Below are 20,234 nucleotides of genomic sequence, written 5' to 3'. Positions count from 1 at the left end.
AGTTCTTCTTTTCTTTCATCTATTTTATCGCTCCTTAGAAGGCCTGAGGATAGCTAGCCGCTCTAAAAGATGGTAGACGTTACAGTTATCTTCGATTCAGGGGAACTGACTCTATGAGTAGATTATCGTTTAATGCATAGTGGGTCAAAGGGTTACATTGACGAATGTTAATCTAGCCCAAGAGTGAGTTATCTGAAATTTAAAATATATTAATCTTTTGTCTTAGCAGTAATATTTCAAACTAATCAAATATTTAATCATATTAGGTATAATAAAAAAAATTACAATTTCTCTGCATTTAAAAAATTGTTGTAATTAGAAAAAAATCTGCTCTTCATTTTTAGGTCAAATCCTTATTTCCCTATTTCAAAAATTTAAATCCGAGGAAGAAAAATTTGTTTTAGGAAAAATCTTTTTCATTAAATTTTCCGGGTTTATCTCCGTGAAACCTAAATGTGAAAATAAACGTTTCCCAATGTTACCAGTGTTTTTCGCTTCATTTAGCAAAATGCCTTTTCCTTCCGTGTCCATTTCGTATATTTTCCTCCTATGGGTTGATTTTCCCTTATCTCAATCTTCAATGTTTGCGGGGGAGGGGGATTAATGCAGTGAAATTTTACGATTTCGATTACATTGAATTGAATTCAATATTTTATCGAGGGAATAGCAGGTGTTCAAGACAAACACCTTTTGTGTGGATATTGTTTACAATTTTCCACAGATTCAAACATTAAACTTCCCTTTTCCCAAAATGTGGTGGATGAAAAAAATATGACTCCCCCCATACCCCCCAATTGAAAGCATATATTCAAAATATTACTTACTAGTAAACCCGAGCCCCCAATCACGTGTGAGCAAATTTATATTTAAGCTATAAGGTGGGTGCGTAAGCAAGAAAAGGGAGCAAAAAAAGGCAGGAAAAAAAGAAAAAAGAGTGCTCGTGAGGTGGTAGCTCTTTCTCGAGCTGCATTCAAGCGTAACGTACGCTGTTCCTCAGACTCCTCAGCTCGTGAGGTGGCAGCTCTTTCTCGAGCTGCATTCAAGCGTAACGTACGCTGTTCCTTAGACTCCTCAGCTCGTGAAGTGGCAGCTCTTTCCCTCTCAGCAGATCTACGAAACTCACGATTATCATGTGCCTCACGAAGGCTGTGAGACCTCCAACCATGGCTTTGTTTTCTTCGTGGCATGGTTAGTTCAGAAATAGTAATCTCAAGAAACAATAAAATAAGCAAGCACGAATAAAAAAATCAAAAATGTTCAAAAAAAAGTATTTCAAAAAAATTCAATAAAAGAGCATAAAAATAATGTGTAATAATGTGGCACAAATGGCGCAATGAATGGCAGAAGAAAAATATATAGCACAAAATGGCAGAAAAATAATTTATGGCACAAAGGCAATTATAAATTGTATCAATAATATCATCCAGTGTCATACGATATTATAATTACTTTACTTGTACTGTCACTGATCTTATTATGCAAACGAAGTATATGATTAAAGTAATAAATACTCATGACCTATTTATAGGTAATCAAACCCATCTACAACTGAAGTATATGTTAAAACTGCAAAAAATAAGATAAATTAATGGACAATGTTAATAATGTACCAATTAATGGTTTACTGCCGAAGTATATGTTTTAAGTGTGAAAATATTGTGGGGTGGTAGTTGAGGGACATGTAAATTTAAAAATAAAAAAATCCCGTTATCTGACCCTTCAGCAGGTAGAAAATGGGAAAAAATCAATTTTTCTGTGGGGGCGCTATAAAGGGGGGTTGGGGCGGAATCTCATATAGCGCTTGCAACTCGTATTGACCCCCTCTACCCCCATACCAAATTTCATCAAGATCGGCCCAGCCGTTTCGGGGGAGTTCATGTGCCACAGACAAACAAACTTTTCAGCTTTATATATTAAGATAAAAAGAAAGATGTCCTTTCACCCCACCGCGTATGGATTTTCTCCCTCACTCATGACTTGTATTATTTTATTCTCTACTTCTGGTATATTATCTCCTATATGCTGCACACGTGCCATTCATTCATATATGTGGGGGGCGCAGAAGATCCAGTTTCGGTGAATTTATCAAGATCTTACCCTCTTGCCTCCCTGCTGGCATTTTTCGGGGCATCCCCTTGTGTGAAAGCCACACAGAAGATGCGAATATGTGTATATACTTTATATATGTAATATGGCTATATTCATGCTTTTCGCTGTTAGAGGTACTTTTGCTCTCTTTGCGCATATGGATTTTGTGCAATTTTCTACGTGAAAACTAGGGGTGATTTTGAATGACATCTCTCGCAATTCCTTCCCATTTATTTTCCTTATAGTCACCCTCCGTGAGGAGACAGGTGCTAAAAATTCTTAGCTGAAGAAATTCACCAAAAGCAAATGTGTCAGAAAAGTATCTTCCATGCCTAATTCCATTTGTCACCGCACCGCTATATCATCCCTTGTGGAGCATCTCTCCTGGGTGGGGAGTCTGCATGGTGGGGGTCTGGGGGTTACTTACACTACAAGAAAATGGGACGATCGATAAATTATGACAATAAATTGATGCTATGTATCATCCACACAGACAAAAACAATGAAACATCTAATTGAGGTTTGGTCTGATTTCCTCAATCAGATTACATGGCATGTAGGTGCGGGAGGGTAAATTGTGAGATGGTTGACATCATTTTGTAAGGAACTATTTAATAAATTAAATTGGATCTGGATCTCAAAAGGATACTTCCACCATGAAATTCTCTCAGTTGTGGGAAGGTATTCATCATATAGGGAATATCTTGTGTCACATTCCATTGATTAGGGTTTTATTAGTAAGTCTAAGGTGTGGTTCTGAGGAGATGATGCTTCAATGGATTCTGATTCTGACTGATTTATCAAGAGAATTCTGTAATGATAATGTATTGTATGTTTATTAGTTATATACATTTATATGTACAAACATAATCTATTCTGTTGCTATATCGATTGTCTTAATTAATGAGTAAAGATGAAGCTTTAAATGTTATGTATAATTAACAGAACGAATAATTTCCAATGCAAAGAGATCTATATTTATCCATCTATTTATATACATAGCAAATCCTAACAAAGATATTTATAGATCAAAGTAAATTAAAATATATAACAATCTTTATGACGAAACAAAGATAAATTTTCACAGATCCTTTTATGCGAATTTATTCAGTATTTGCACGTACAATATTTTCAAAATGTCTTCAATAAATTCAAACTAGACGACATCTCATGTAACATTTTCCTCACTCGTCATTCACCCTCAAAAAGACCCACGAAGAGAACAATGGGAGCGAGTTAAAAAATCCATTAAATTTTAATTATGTGGTCGTGCGACAGAAAGCTGAGAGTTGGAAAGCAGTTGGTCAGTCCTTTGTCCTCTCTCAAGTGTCCATCTTGTATTTTTTAATCACAACTCCTGGTCGGGGACTTTTGTTCTCAAAAAAAAAGCAGGATATGTCTCCAGGGGAACATACCGGCTGTGTGTGTCCATCAAACGAGTGATTTTTCTCTGTAAATGAGAAAGAAGCAATTTCAAGGACATGGCTATTTCCTCCAGGAAGTAAATTGGCTTTCCCTCGTCCATCTTAACCCCTCGCATGGACGACAATTGACGACCCAAAGTCATTTCTCTCCCATGGGAAAAGTGTTTCCCCCTTAACCTATAAATTGTTTGTATATTATGCAAAACTCACTCATTCCCCCAATAGGCAAAAAAGGGTATAGAGCCAGAAGGGATTCCCACCATCATTTTTCTAGCATCTCATTGTCCCCTCCCGTGGCAACCCATTGCCGTCCCAATCGTTTGTTTCTTTTGTACGCCATTAGAGTTGATCTATGTGTTGATGAAGGATTAAGCTGATACTAAAAATGAAAGAAGATCTAAGAACTCTGGAAAAAGTTACTACCAAGTCCGGATTATGATTCCTAGGCCCGATTCAAAGTTTCTTTAACCAAGCTTTAGATTTTTAAGCTAGGCCTAAATATTTTAAGCTAGGACTAAATATTTTATGCATGGCCTCAATATTTTAAGCAAGACCATAATATTTTAGACAAGGCTTAAATATTTTAAGCTAGGCCTTATCTTTTTTTTTAGAACGGACCTAAGTTTTCTCAAGTAGATCTATGTAGGCTTAATTAATTTTAGACTAAGCCTTAGTTTTTTAAGTTATTCCTAAATTTTCTAGATTATGGGCTTTATTCAGCGACCAAGAAACCCTTGAAATTCGCTTGAAATTTTGAAATTTCAGTACTAAATCAAAAATTTCAAGGGTTTCTTGGTCGCTGAATTAGGCCCTATATTTACGTTTTCTCAGCTAGCTTTATTTTTTTAAACTAGGCCTTAATTTTTTAAGCTAGGCCTAAATTTGTTTGTGCTGGGAATTTTAGATTTTATTCTAAGTTAAACTCAAAAATGCTTTCAGTCTCAATTCAGCCTGTCCAAACATTAAAATTTTAAAAATCTCATCTTATAAAAGTTCAACTTCTACCTAAAATCTTAAGCCTAGCTTAAAAAAACAAAGTAAGTAAACTCAAAGCTTGAGGTAAAATTTATTGAGCCTTTATCTTAAATTTGTTTTTTCTTCAGGAAATACTTATTAAATGTATATCATTAATAAAAAGATATTGAAGGTAATTTATAATGTATAAAAATATTACTTTATGTTCTTTTTTTTAACTCTGTCCTTCATGCATTTGATTCCTCTCCCGTCGAGAACGTCGGCAGGACGCATTAAAATTCTGTGTGTGACCACTCCGTTGAATGAACCCGGTGTCTGTGTCTCCTTGTGTACAGTAAATACATAGCAAATGCGACCGAAGCTCTGGTGGAAAAGATTACATGGGGAAGAGGGTGGTAGAATGGGCCAGAGGGGTGGACACCACACTGTATGGTACAAAAAAGGGAGAATCCGTGTGACAAGCCAGAGACAGAATGAACAAAGTTCTTACGACAAATTACCTCCGAACTCGATATTGCTCGGTGCGTTTTTTTTACCTTTTTTGTGCTCTTGGCTTTTTCAAGGAAATGGAGGGCAGGAGGTCGTCTGTGAGGAGGATTTTCCTGTTATGTGTAAAGAGTGACTCCACTCGATGAAAATTTCAATTAAATTCCACATCTAAGAGGTTTGTCTGGCCCACGAATTGGGAGTGTCTGGACAGAAGGTAATATATAAAAGGGGTTTTCGACTTTGCCATAAGATTCAGAGGGTGTGTCCTCAAATGTGGGAAACTTTTAGAGGCGTAAAACATGACAACATGAGAAATATCCTTAAAATATACATGACCTTTTGGGATCACTTTCCATCCTCATTCCCTATCACATTTTCTTTGTATGTACCCCCGAAAAGGCGGCTCCAATTCATGGGAGAATAGAAGAAGCCGTAAAAGTTTCAGCTGTAGGAGTTTTAAGCTCATTCTTCCCCACATTTTCTTTTGTTGGTGATTAGTAAACTTTCCGATAAAGTTTTCCTCTGTTCGTTTAGTACATATTTACCGTCTTCAAATTTGCCAAAAGGAGCTAACCTCTGGGTGTGTTTTATGTCGATGTATTTATGGGTACCTCTTACGCCGGTATGGGTGGATTATGATGAAAAGATCATTGATATGGGAGAAATGGAATAATAAATGCGAAAAAGGGACGCAGAAAGCAATTTTCACTGTGATTGTAATTAATTTGAAGGAATTTTCAATGTAAAATCCCCCTCAGAGCTTTTTTTTCCCAACAAAACTCCCGCAGAATCACACAAAATAATGAGTTTTTTAATTAAATTCCTTCCATATAATTGCAATGTGAATATTTCCAATTGGATTACTCCACAAACTTAATGCATTTATTGAATTCCAACTTAGCACAATTACATGATTTTGTTTTTCGATCCAAGAGAAATTCAATTTGATAGTTTTTGCATTGAATCAATTCAACTTTTTTTTTTAAATCTCGTACTTTTCCTTCAGTCATGAGATGAAAATCACGAAAATCAGCATAAAGTTATTCTTACAGTTTAAATTAGTTTCATCTGAGGTTGAAGGTATGTTGTAATTGAATTCAGTTGTTATACATAGTTCTAATTTTGTGAAGTTTTTGTATTAAATTTTGCTTTAGAAGTTTATCAATTCAAAGGGGGTGGAATATTTTGGGATTTACAGAATTTAATGTTTTATTTAAGATTTTCGAAAAAAAAACATAATTTAGTAAAAGAAAATTCATCTCTTCAAATAACGTTCAATGGCAATTGCAAGCAGAGTGATTGTCACAATATCCTTCCCTATAAATCACAAAATCACAAATTATATATTTTTTTAAATTATTATTTTGTTAAAATTACAAAATAATATTTAAAATCTTACAAAGAGAGTGAAAGGAACAAGCAGTGTTACCAATATAAGTAACAGTTACATCGTTAGTCGTAATCTTCTCCTTGATAACAGTTTCTGGATTTTGGTCTTCCGGATTAACTTTCTCTTGAATAATTGTCGAGCTAAGAACAGTGAGATTGTTGATTTCACTTCCAGCCCTGCCACCACCCGATGAACTATTGAGTCCAAAAGTAAGGATAATACAGAAAAATAAAGCTAAAGTCTTCATAATTAGAGATTTTGAACTTTCTTCGTAAAGAATCGAGCTAAAACTAAAGCCAACTAAACATTTTTAGCCTATTTAGCTTAAAAAATGTCTGAGATAAGATTAGAGTACGAATGTTCATTAAAAATTTAAAAAAAAAATGAATCAATTACGGAAAGACATAATCTTTTTATAAAAAAATCTATTTATAAGTCAGGAGGTGAATCAATCGCCATTTTGAAGTTCTTTCAATTTAATATTTAGTCTAGAAATTTTTTTTGATCGGTAAAGTAAAATCTGAACTTAACCTAATCTGAAGTTTTAGGGTCTTTAAATGATTCAAATATACCGTCTTTTTAACTGATTCCTTTTAACTGATTCATCTCTTCATTCCCTAAATAGCCTAAATATCAGAATTGATTGTACATGAAAAAAAAATCCCAAATAATTTGATGGTTTGGCTTATATTAATATATTACTTGTTCGCCCCTTGGAATGTTATGAACTAAGAACTTGATAAGGGTCTTTGAAACATTTTTTTTTTCAATATTACTTATTTGTGTGGGATGTATCAAAGATTGTAATACAATGGTGCTCTGCAGAAAAAAAATCATCAACTTGCACTTTGAATTAATATTTGGAATTTCCCGAGATGCCGGAAATGGCGATTTTTGGCATTTAATCAACCTATCAGTTTATCTACATTTTCCCATTTTATTCAAAACATTAATTCAAAATATCTCAAACAAACGATTTGAATTCTTCGAATTACTTTGGGTGTATTGTTGTGCTTTACCGATTGGGAATGCGGTATAAATTTTCTATTGGATTTCCTAGACCAGCAAGTTACTTCATTAAAATTCAAATCACACTAAATAAGATAACACGTGATGCTGCGCTTAAACAATCATTGTGAATTATGATGGCAATTTGCATTACTTTGCAAAGCCACAGCGAAGTGGTTAGTTTGCGAGGTACTTGGGAAATTTTGCAATTTCGTACATTCCCCAAGAGTTATTTCCGAAAAGTTTTATTTGTCGCCTTTGCACATATCCCCCAATGAATAAACTATGTGCTCTTGACGTATACATATGTGTATAGTGTACACAAATATAGTGCTCTCCACTATTTCCTGTATCTCTAACCAATTTCTCACCCACTTAGCATGAGTGGAAACAAAACTACGGAGTTCTAACGTGGAAGATAAAGTAGAATTATGTCAACAAATTTATGAATATTTCCTTATGGGGACATTTGCAGAAGTTGAGCTTTTTCGAGACTTTCCGCAGTTAGAGAGATGATTCGCCACGACTTTGTACATATTTCATACATTTCGGCTAAACGAAACTGAAACAGATGCGTAAGGAAATTAGTGGTGCAGTAAATTGATTTTTCACAACGGAATTTTATGGTTCATGCATTGAAAGAGAGAAAAAACACCAGAGTTTTGTTGGCTTCTTCCAGGGACTGTATTCTATAGGAGTGAAAACTCTCGTGATAAACTCCCGAAGGGTTTTTGCAGGGAAAAAGTGAGGAAACCTTCACGTGAGCTTGATCTTCTAAGAAAATAATGTATCCGTGATAACTCGCGTAAGATTTTCCCGGTTTTTACGTTTCTTTTAAAGCGCTAAAGCCTTCAGGAGTTTATCACGGGAGTTTTTCCTTCTTAGAGAATTCATGCCCGGGTGTAGTTAGAAATCTATTAAAGAGTGTCTTCTTATAAACAAATCAATAGGTACATATTTTTATTAATTTAAATGCAAAAGGCATTTTAACTGGAATTAAAATAAAAGACAATACTCAAAATTTATAAAAGTATGATTATGAATACAAATATGAATAAACTCCTTTAATTGCGTAACATTTTTGAATATTCAATTGTGAGACATTATTTTCCTCACTTACCTGTCCTTGTTGAGAGCTCCACTTGGGTTGTGGGGAATAAATATTCGTGAATAAAGCGACAATAATGCCACTTTATATGATCTTTTCGAGTAACTTCGTGAAAAACTACACACTACGGGAGGACAAAAAAAGGAGAGAAAAATTGCATGCATCTCACCTTCCTCTAGCGGAGTGATGCTCATGTTTTATGTGTATACAGGAGGCATCTCTACGGCGCATGGGAATGCTAGAGATCCTGAAGGGTCGGGCGAGTGGAATTCAAATTGATGCTTGAGGCGGCATTTGCATAAGGTCACGTTATTGGAATTTGTAATTCGCCATCATCGTTTCATACATATGGGGGTGGTTGGGTCCTGATTCCTGAGATAGGATGCACACTTCCCCTGTGAGGTAACTGATCAGGTAGTGTGCATAAATCACATTTCAGGAAATCCTCAGTGTGCTACAAATGGTACAAATATGATGCATCACCACACAGGGTCCTTCTTCAAAAGTCCCTGTTTCACCCAGGAACACCTTCCCAAACTTCCTCCCTCGCATAAACTTTTGCCACCAATTTGCGATGGGACTTCCTTCATCTTCCCATGTTGTGTGTGTGTGTGAAACATCTTGGAGAGGATGAATTTGCTACGTGCACCAGAGTGGGAAAAAGGATACAAAACACTATTGTAGTAGTTCCTGTTAATTGGAATTTGTGGCGATTCTCATTTGTATGTCGCAATGTGCCTTCGTCGTTGCTTTATTTTCTCACGACTTTCCCAATTGGAAACGATTAAATTCCTATATAGTAAACGGAGTAAGACTTATGTTGTAGCAAATTTTCCACCATGCCATGAGGGGAATGACTTCGGTTAATTGATGACATTGTCATGGGTTAGACGTGTAAAAATAGTTAATTACAGAAGGAAAATATTTGTAAAGGAAAGTAGGAAGAAAACATATTCTCAAAAAGGGGAGAGCTTAAAGCTCATTAATAGGAAATATTAATTTAAGCAAGTTTAAGCCATTTTTCTTCTAATGTAATTTATTTTTAACTGATAAATATTTCTTAACCATTTAAAGATTTATCGTTATAGTTCCTAAATACTTTAAGGTTACAAAAGGATATTTTCCAGGACTTACAGAACTGCAAAAGGCGAGAATTTAAAATTTTTCACCAAGTTTTCTTCGCAAAAATTCATTTTACTGAGCTTAAAATGAATCAACATTGCAGTCCTTTACATAAATTACAGTCCTTTAAGGGTTAATCCTGGGAGTTAGTGAATTACATTAACCAGAGAATTTACAAAGGAATCTACCTTTCTTGGAATTTATGCAGCATAAATTTAAATGCTATTGAAATTACATAAAAAATTGCTTTGTAGACATTTAATAAAAAAAGTCTTAATTTGATAAGAATGTTTGTGACCGAAATAGCTTCTCACTGAAATAAAAATAATTCTATAAGAGATTACTGCTCTGGAAAAGGGAAAGTCCCGCGCCTGGTCCCACGTCTTTCAATTATTCTCTTGAATTCAGCATTTATGTAAATACATTCCTACGAACAAATTATAAATACCTACATAATGTACATATTTATATATTTTTTGCCTAGATGTAGACTTTAGCCATTTTATTGCTCATTTACAAAGTAGAAAAGCAACACAAAATTGATCTATTGACTCACACAAAATGTATTTCACGCGAATCTGCTCCCATGAGAGAAAACCCCCTTATCTCGCGTGAATAAAATATTAAATAATTTCTATTGGTACTTTTTGCGCGAGTTTTACTTTCTTTTGTTTCTATTCTGGGGTTTTGGGATTCACCATTTCTTACCGACCGGCTTATCATTCCACGAGCTCATAGTATTTAAATCCCACGTAGCTGCTCATTCTGTATCAGTTGAATTTTGCAATTCATTCAGAACACTGCCAAAGTTCCTTGAATCCGATTAAGTTGAAGTGAACAAGTGACTTTGAGTCTAAACCTATATAGTCAAAATGCGTGCTCTGTTGATCTCTTTTGCCGTTGTTGTTGTTGTTGGAGTAGCCACTGCCTACCCCTCAACCTTTGAGGAAGTTGATTTTTCAAACGATGAAGATCTCCTTCCGAGTGTACATGATTTTGAGGATCCATCCTTTATGCAACCGGAAATTCATTCTCGCCAAAAGAGGGCTACCTGTGATCTTCTGAGTGCTTTTGGTGTTGGACATGCTGCTTGTGCTGCTCATTGCATCGGTGAGTTTTTTCGTTAACTCTATTTAAGACAAGAAAATTCAATAGATTCGGGTTTTAAAATCGGATTTCTTTCTTGGTTTATTTAGGGCATGGATTCAGGGGTGGATACTGCGACTCAAAGGCTATCTGCAGATGCAGGCGATAAATTTATGGATATCACTGCGGAAATTTTACTTTTACCAACGATTTGTGTTTATTTTTGTAAAAGAAATTAATTTGAATTCAATAAATACTTATTTTATTAACAAAATTTAATTGTTTATTATTCTTCTTTAAAATTATACTTCGTTTTCAAGATTGAAACTTATTTATTTGAAAACTAAAACATAATTAAAAAGAATTCTTAAAAGTAAAAAAAAAGACAAATATTTAAAATTGTAAACTTAAAAAAAAATCAAAGCTTAGAAAAATCTAACATTAAAAAACATTAAAACTTTATAAGAATGCGAATAAAACGTATGAATAGAAATTGTTTTTAAACCTTTTTTTTCTAAACTCTCTTTGAGTCTATTAAACCATGAAAAACCTATAAAAAATGTAAAACGTTAAAAAATAAAACAACAACTGTTAAAAGAGAAATGTCAAACTCAGAAAAGAATACGTTAAAGGAAAGAGAGAGAGAGAGGTTATATCAAATCTAATGCTAATTCGAATTCAACAGTGAGTGGAATTCTCTACTCAGTCGGGCTTAAAAATTTAAGTAGGTTTTTAAATCGGTCTTAAGGTTTTAAGTCAGTTTTTATAAGTCAAACTTAAACTTTTTAAGTCGATCTTAAATACTTTTTAACTTTCAAAAAGTAAAAATTTTAAGTCTGACTTATAAAAACTGACTTAGAATCTTAAGATCGACTTAAATTTTTAAGCCCGACTAATTAGTGAATTCCACTCCGTAATTTATCACAATTAACTTTAACTTTTACGTTTTATTATTTTAAATCATTTTAAGTGTCCTTAAATTTTTTTTCTAAAAAAAACTCACCTAAAAAGAATTTTCTGCTAACACCTTTCGCTTGCAAAACTTTTCTTACAAATCTTAATGGAAAATATAAAGTCTGAGAGAGTTTTCCTCAATTTTTTTGATCTTCTAGTTTTGCTTTCTACTGCATATTTTTGAATAATATTTTATTATGAATAAAAGTGAATAGACTCCTTCTAGCATAAAGTTTGATTATGCTCTTGGAATTTAATTTATAAATCCCACATGGTATCCCTTTTCAATATTCTCAATTTCTTTTAACATCTTTGTTGTCCTTTTCACAACATTATGTATGTATTGTATATACGTGCTATATTTCTCATGTTTGTAGCATAAAGTGTATGTTTTCTGAGTGTTTGCAATTTGCATGTTAATAGCTGTGGAAAAATAGTATGTGGTTTCAATTTCAATGCATTAGGTAGCGCACAGGAGTGTGTGTTTATTGTGTTGCTAAGTCTAAAGTGGTGTAAGTCGAAGTCTTTTCCTTTTTTGCCAATCCTACTACGCGTGACAAAAAGGCACCCGCCATCCTCCCAAACGATTTGGCACTACAATGTTTTCACGAGGGCTGAAATGTGCACTGAAGGGAAATAGTCTCATTGTAGTAAATGCCACCAGAGAGAGATTCCTTTTGCTGTGGCAGGGAAATCGACTCGTTAGGGTGGGTTTCTTTTTCCTTTTTTTTCCCATTGTGTGACCGAAAAAAGAATCAGAAGACTGAAATGTAGTGTTAAAATTTTTCTCTCTCAGAGAGAAGATGGTGGGAAATGGAGTAAAATGCAAGAGGGTGTGAGGAAGGATATTAAGGAGATGAAGTGGAAAAGTTCTTGATTTAAATTTTAAGTGCTTTTTCAGGACTACATTTTCTATTTTTTCTTCTTAACTTTTTTTTCCCAATCATTTGACATTCTTCACGCTCTCTCCTCCCATAGTTAGGGGTGACCCCTTTCTTTTCAGCTAGAACCTCCCTCAATTCCCGAGTTGGGTATATACACACGAAAGCATTCTCCAAAGGCACATAACAGAACATTCTCAAATGTAGACACATCATAAAAGCTACACGTCTGGCTAGGATTAAATTTGATCCTTTTTAGTGGATGTGCGGGTGTGGGAACAGCAACTCTGGGACTACATTTTCTTCGATAGAATTTCCAAGATATATTCCACAACATCTTGACTCCGCCAGTACCCCTCCAAAAACTTCTTATATGGTTTGCGTCAGAGTCCAATTGAGCTTCTCCTTGCCTCGGGTCTCTTGAGGAATACCCCACCATATGTGGGGGCAATGATGGATTTTATGGATATTTCTTGTCTCCCCTCACATTTAATGGATATCTCTGTTCTTACAAAAAAGCACATTGAAAGTTCTCAAATGCAACATTCAAGAAACGTTTGCAGTTGAAAGGATAATGTAGAGCAACAAAATTATTATATTTTGTAAATAAAATGCAGGAAACAGCTGGAACATTTTAGTTGGGCTAAAAAATTATGGCAACGAGCACACATAAAGAGAAATGTTTTGAAATACATGTATATAACATTTACAAAATGTATGTACTTTAATTTAATTTTTAAGAACATCAAAAATCCATTTTTATTTTTCGAGAAGCAAATTGTTTTTTTTTCTTGCATGGTGTTTCCACAACCATGGCAAACATATGAAAGAAGGGCTCGCAACCTTTTCTTCTAGGTTTCTTAAGCCAGGCTTAAGATTTCTTAAATAAGGATTGAGTTTTTAAGCTATGCCTATGATTTTTATAAGCTAAGCCTATTTTTTAGCTAAGCCTTAATTTTTAAAATCAAAGTCTTAGATATCGCCTATGTTTTATTTAAGCTAGGCTTAATGTTTTTGGGTTACGTCCAAGTTTTTTAGATTATGCCAAAGCTTTTTAAGCTAGGTCAAACTTCCTTAAGCAAGGGCCCATACTTTCTAAGCTATGTCTAAGAGTTTTAAGGCTAGATCCAAGTTTTCTAAGGTAGGCCCAAGTTGTTTTTTAGTTGGACCTAAGTTTCTTTATGGCCAAATTTAATTTTTTCAAGGTTAGTCTTTTAAAGTTTTAAGGTTAGGTCTGGTTTAATCGGAACTGTATGAACTTTTTGGTTTAGCAATTTTCGATGCCCGAAGATGGTTAGAAGGATCAACAATACAATGCATTCACTCATTTAGAGTTCATAAGGCCCTAAAGTCTAACCGTTGAAAAAATAAATCTAGCTTAAGAAACGGGTTAAGATGGTCTTATTTGTTAATTTCACCCACTATTGCAGTTCTTTGATTAAAGTTACTTAAACTTCCCTGTTAAGTTAATTTTACAACGCTAGAAATAACATGAATTGAAAGGAAAAGGGGATGAATTAGAAAAATAGGGTGCGTCCCCCTTTAGCATTTTCCATAGTGTGAGAAAATTCTCTCCACCAGACATCCGGTTCCTCTTCACTTCCCAGCACGTCAATATCTCCCTTTCAATTGCAATTCCTTGAACGAATTACATGGGGAAGGATGCAAGCTCTCCAGTTGACTGAGCCACCTAATTCCATGGTGCTCTACATTGTTACACAGGGGTGCTCGCTCACATCTACTGATCCATCTCGTATCTTCCCTTATTTATCGTATCAATGACTTTTCATTATTTTGCCAGACGAATCGCCAAAGAGGTCACTTTGCAATTGCTCAATGTCCATGTCAAGAGGTCCACGTATAAAACGGTGATCGGAGTCAGCAAAGTAAAGTGCATTAGATTTGACGGAGACGTGGTCGGAGCAAGACTTGGGCCATAAGTAGGGGGTGGTTGATGGAGGGAGGCATTTGGAAAGTTGGGGTGGTGCTTCCTGCATTGGTGTGTATTTTGCTGTAATAAAACGACGACACGATTTCCCTCATAATAATGATATTGACTTCAGCGTCATCAATCTTCTCGCTTTCCATCGCGTCCTCTTCCTTTCCTTAATATAGCGTATGCTTTGGTAAAAAAAAAATGTAAATTTCGAAATATTTTTTCCGGACATGGAGTGACGAATGATGATGGAAAAATTGAGGTGGAAGGGCTGACGTCCCCCTCCTGTTTTTTTTGTTACTTCTTTTAATTCAACCCCAAAATCCAACCAAATGTAGATGCACGAAGTGCTTGACCCCGAAAAATTTGTATACTCAGAGACACTAACCCCAATTATGAGGGTGCTGAGAATTTAATGAGGGTTTATGTGGTGCCCTTCTTCCGTACAGTCCCTCCGGCATTTTCCCCTCATACTCCATAACCATTTCCTAAATATTTATTTACAATTTGGAGTACCTTTTGAATTTTTCCCGGTAGGTATAGTTTTTTTTAATGAAAAATATAGTCAAGTTTCGTCGAGCTTTTTAAGCTTAACTCATTACTTTTGGGGGAATTCATCAAAAATTCTTTTTATGGGCTCTATCAGTTAGTAAAGTCCTCCCTTTATGTTTTTAGTGTGGTACTTGAGATGAAATTATGTTGCTAATGTTTTTGAAGTCATACTTTGAATCCTCATTATAGAGGAATAATTAGTTGGTGCTTTACTTAAGAAACCGACTGAATAATCTTCAGTTAATATTTGAATTTTCCAGTGATGTTAAAACAGCTATTTTTAATTTATCTGCGGAGTTATTAACAAAGCTTTCTGTTTAAATAGTTTAAATAATTTTCCTCTTTTCTTCCTTTTCGGAAAAAATGCAATATTGATTGAAATTGAAACAAAAAGGATATTTAACTGCGATACACTACTCTGTAGGTATATATCGTATTTATTCTGCACGAAATATTCCTTCAAACACGGAAATAATCTTCATAGCATTCACTTCTAGACCTCAAAAGAATTTTCATAGCTTTTTAACCAATCCTATCTGTTTTTTTAAGACATCAAAGTTGGTATAATAAGGTATATATACACCGCACATAATATGTAGAAATACCTATTTTATATACCGACAAGCGACCCAAATATCTATTTTTTATATTATATATAATCATGTCATCAGAAACATGAAATATGCTGAACAGCATCCGCGTGCCAATCGATGTTCCCGCAAGACAAACATTTGTGCTAGAAAAAAAAGGTAAAGTATTTGGTGATTGCTGACGTATGGGGAACTGCTTATAACTTTTCATACCGCTCTGTGTCAATATTTGCGTAAAAAAAATGAAAATGTGGATTCTAGCGAAAATTTTTCCATGCATAAATTTCACTTTCCGCTGCGTCCCCATCGCGCAGGATTCTGCACCCACTTTTTTCGGGAGAATTTCAATTTTTCCAAATACATATTTTCTCGCAGTTGTTTTTTATTCAACCAGCATGCGGTCAATGATTTCTGCCGAAGGGGATTCCCAGACACGCGAAAGCCAAAGTAAAAATAAATTTTATGGGGATATTTTGGGATGAGGATGAAAGTAAAAACAAACCAACAAAATTCTTCGAGAAAAAAATGTTTAGATAAGGAGAAAAAAAAACCAGGAATGGTTGGTTTGCATAATGGGAGCAAATAAAAATTAATTGAGCTAGAAAGCATGTTTGCTGGTTGTGAAGAAAGTTTTATTTTTTTTGCAAATCTGCATAAAAAGTTCGTTAACGATATGTTTGTTTTATTTGTGGAACATTTTACATATACCAGGAGGTACCCTAATTGCTCGTTATATGTGTTGCAAATCTTTTTTAATGAAATGCAATTAGTTTTAATCAAATTAAAACTAATGCAATCACAAATCTCTGTAATAAATGTGAGATAATCTCTCGGATAAATGAATTGTGAGAGCAACAAGTGGCAAGAAGTAGTTTCCTTTATTGAGTATTAAATTTATATTCTTACTTATATAAGTTGAGTTTTTTCATTGAAATTTAAAGAAAATATTAATGTATCTTTTTACAAATTCAAATTATTGGAAAATTGTGGAAACTTTGCTGATTTTTCCATGATTGTTTTTCTTCAATTTCTACACAATCTTCTGATTCTTTTAATTTTCTTGTGGATGTTTTAACCCTTCGTACGCCATGAGAGGTAGCTGACCGTTCACAGAGCTTAATTGTAACATATGAAGGTCCTTTTTAAATAACTTTATTGGTTATTTACGTTACCTATGTGAAAAGATTTCTATTATATCTCAAAAATTATAAATAGGATAGAATTAGAAATGGAATTCAAAAATTTTGCATAACGGTCGTTTTTGCATCCTATTTTTCATTCGGTTTTCAAGTTTTCCAAACTATAACAAAACTTTTATTAATGTTTAATGAATCAATCTGATCGAGCTCAATGCCTCAATTAAGAAAACAAATATGTTAAAAGTCCAAAGTACCAACTATTTTTTTTAAAATTTATTTCTTAAAGTGTTCCAAAAAGGTCTAGTTTATGAGCAAAAAAAAAACCCTTTCAAGAAGAATAAGAATTTTTAAAGTCCCGCAAAAAAATCAATTTAACCTAACTACTTAAATCACGAATTTGCTTTATTTGCGAAAATTCTCTTGGGTCCTTCACATACCCCATGAGGGTTTCTCGCACGTCGAATAGAGGGTTAACAATTTTTAATAATCAGAAAATTGAAGCGATAAATCGTCAAAATTCCAATCTATGTTCTATGGAAATTGCGGCAATTCCACTCCTGGTAGAGTTCTAAAAAATTCAAAAACAATTTATTGAATTTTTTCATAAAAATTTCCAAACTATCAAACAATTTTCATCATTCTAAATTCTTGACAGCAACCAGGCAGCAACATTTTAGTTGACGTCATCTACATGTCTTGCTGAGGGTAGATATCAATGCATTTTGGACGGTTTACTCATGGTTGCCTTCCGTGATTTATCACCATCCAATTCGACCACATTCGATGTTGCCGCTGCCATGGTGGCCACCACGAGTGAGACAATGAGCCCCAAATATACGAATGTGTCGCGTATATAGCATTCAGTGCCACATGCAATTTGCAATGAACACTTCTCGCGCGGAAATTGTCCCGAAGCGCTGCGAGGGTGGCTTGGGAAGTTTATGAAAAGAATTGCGGTGACAGTGAAAAGGATCTGCCAATCAATTGTTCTATCTGTGTGTTGATACTAGGTGTAGGCCCCACTCATACCACCCCTTTCCCCCATCTTCTGTGGGGTCTCCCATAAATCCCAGCCCATCAAGTGTGTGTGTCTCCGCACCAACATTGGCAGTGATATGAAATTCAATTACTGAAACTGCACGTTCCATCGCTCACCGTGTATTTGTGGTGTTGATCTCGACAAATAAAATATTGTATTGATTTCACTTTGGTCTTGTTTGTTTTTATTCTCAACGTGGAACACACCCCCGCACCCATATAATTCTATTGGAATTCTGGGGGAGGATTCCAACACGGAATAGCACTAAAAGTCCCCTTGATCGAGCCCCAGTAAAAAAAAACGGCATCGAGCATTTGATGAGATTCTAAATCAATATTATAATTTCCATAATTTCTCCCCATCTCGAGTGCTCTGAAAAGCATGAAATAGAGCTGCGTGAATAAAGGAGTGCCGGAGGAGGGACTGTTTTGGAGACAAATTCTGTATCAAAATTGGAATGAAGTGCAAACACATAGAGGGGACTCTCCACAAGGGTTCACCTGGATGAGCGGAAGTTGCATACCACACCCCTGAGAGTTGCTTGAAAATCAATCGGAATTAATTGGGATTACATCGTGATAGGAATATATGTGATGGAAGAGAAAGAAAAATTCACAGGCAGACCCTTTTCCACTAAATGTACGTTGCTATTTGAAATTGGCGCGAATTTCCCGATACTTCCCCTATTTTTCCAAGAATATGCGCACTCATTGAGTTGCGTGGAAAATTAGGGAAATTCTAGCTGGGACACAAATATGGAAAACTCTATAAATCCATTGAGAAAGGGACGTTTTTCCTGTGAGTTGTGTCTCAGCTTGGGGAAATTTTATAGAAAGGAAAGGAAACAAGGATTCGTGATATGAAAGTTCATCCTTTTACCTCAAGATGACCTCACGGTTGGATATTGTAACGAATTTGGGGAATAAATTCTTTTAATTTCAAACATTTCAAATTAATTATTAATTGCAACATTTATTGATTTCTTTTTATAAAAAGAAAAATTTATTAAATCTTCTAATCCTTCTAAAACTTATTCCAGTAAGATAATTTTTCTTAAAGGTTCTTTTTTTAAATAAAAAAAATCCCTGATTCTAAAAATTCTAAACATATTTTCCTTTTGTTTAGACAAAGAAAAACAATCGATTGGAGAAAGCCCTTTAGAAAATATTAAATTCCATCTGTATTATAGCTTTCAAATTGTCTCCCCCGCGTGCCAACAGAGACTCCCCAACAATTTTGGAGCTGGTAGAACATAAATTTTCCAATGATTTTTATCTCGTCAACGCGCGTGATAAAATTTTAATTGAATTTCTCTAATTTCCCTCCGATTATTCCAGCGCCACTTAAATGCTACAATTTTGCCCAACCCCTCCGTGTGCTCTGTGAATGCGACTTGACTTTCCGTGATAAGACGTAACTCCCGCTCAATGCGGGGGGTGGCAAATACTTTGGCGCCAAGAGTGGAGGGAAAATGAAAGTGGCACGTGTTTCGTCATTTTTCTTCTTCTGTCTCATTTAATATCCCCTCTTTTGGGAAGTGAAAGAGTGAAAAGTTCTCAGTTAAATGCAGAAATATTTCACTAACACACTCTATTCGATGGGGGTGCCGTGGAATGGGTTATCCGGAATTTAGGGGTTGCTCTATATTGCGAATTGAGTGCCTTTTGGAGTTCCGCTAAAATGGGTAAAATGGAGAAAAAGTTCTTAAGGAAGTTTTCCTGATTAATACTTCTCTTAATCAAATAATATTTTAATTTTTTAAACTTTTTAAATTCTATTCTTTATACTTAAAAAAAAATATTTTTCACTTTTGAATTAAAAAAAAACTCCCACACCATTGTAGAAAATTGAAATTCAACCCAAAAGAATTATAACACAAAAAATTACCACAAAAGAAGCAGAATATTTAAATTTCTAGCCATCAATTCTATTCTACATGCATAATTTTTTTCTTTTCAAACTTTTTTCTCTCTCTCTCTCTCTCTCTTTTCCTTTTGTTGAATGCAACACCGCGAATGAGGGTGTGCAAATGTAAAAATGTTCTTTTCCTCCATCCCATTCGCAATTATAGAGTCATATTGTTGCGAAAATTGCTAAAATATGGCTCATGATTTATCTTCTGACACTGACGAATCGACTTCACCGATTTCCCGGAGCTCACTGTTGCTGGAAAATTCGGTAGGGTGGCTCCAGGCGCTCGGGGTGGAGTGGGTGGTTTTGTTGGAGGAGATCTTTTGTGATTTTTGCATATGGAAAACGATGAAGATGTTTTCTGGTGAAAATCCATCTTGCAGAGGAAATTATGGCAAAAGGGATTTCGATTTTCCGCCTTGTGATCTTCAATTATCCACATTTATCACGAGAATCACCGATTTTCTCCCACTTTTCCGTCATTTTTCCTTCTTTGCCACCCCCTTTTTAGCTGTCTTAAGAGCAATATTGGGAGATTCAAT

General features: G+C 34.8%; 1 protein-coding gene across 1 annotated transcript; it reads left to right on the top strand.

Moving 5' to 3' along the window:
- The first annotated feature begins 10,371 nt into the window (after window positions 1–10,371).
- LOC129793977 (defensin-like) lies at window positions 10,372–10,964 on the top strand. Its single transcript, XM_055834525.1, has 2 exons — window positions 10,372–10,714; window positions 10,801–10,964. Exons 1-2 carry the CDS (start codon window positions 10,477–10,479, stop codon window positions 10,857–10,859), a joined length of 297 nt encoding a protein of 98 aa, XP_055690500.1. The 5' UTR covers window positions 10,372–10,476; the 3' UTR covers window positions 10,860–10,964.
- The last annotated feature ends 9,270 nt before the right edge of the window (window positions 10,965–20,234 follow it).

This window comes from Lutzomyia longipalpis, chromosome 3 (assembly GCF_024334085.1).
Source record: "Lutzomyia longipalpis isolate SR_M1_2022 chromosome 3, ASM2433408v1".
In the NCBI taxonomy this organism is placed as follows: Eukaryota; Metazoa; Arthropoda; class Insecta; order Diptera; family Psychodidae; genus Lutzomyia; species Lutzomyia longipalpis.
The sequence above is the reverse complement of the archived record's forward strand: the minus strand, read 5'-3'. Positions and strand labels throughout refer to the sequence as shown.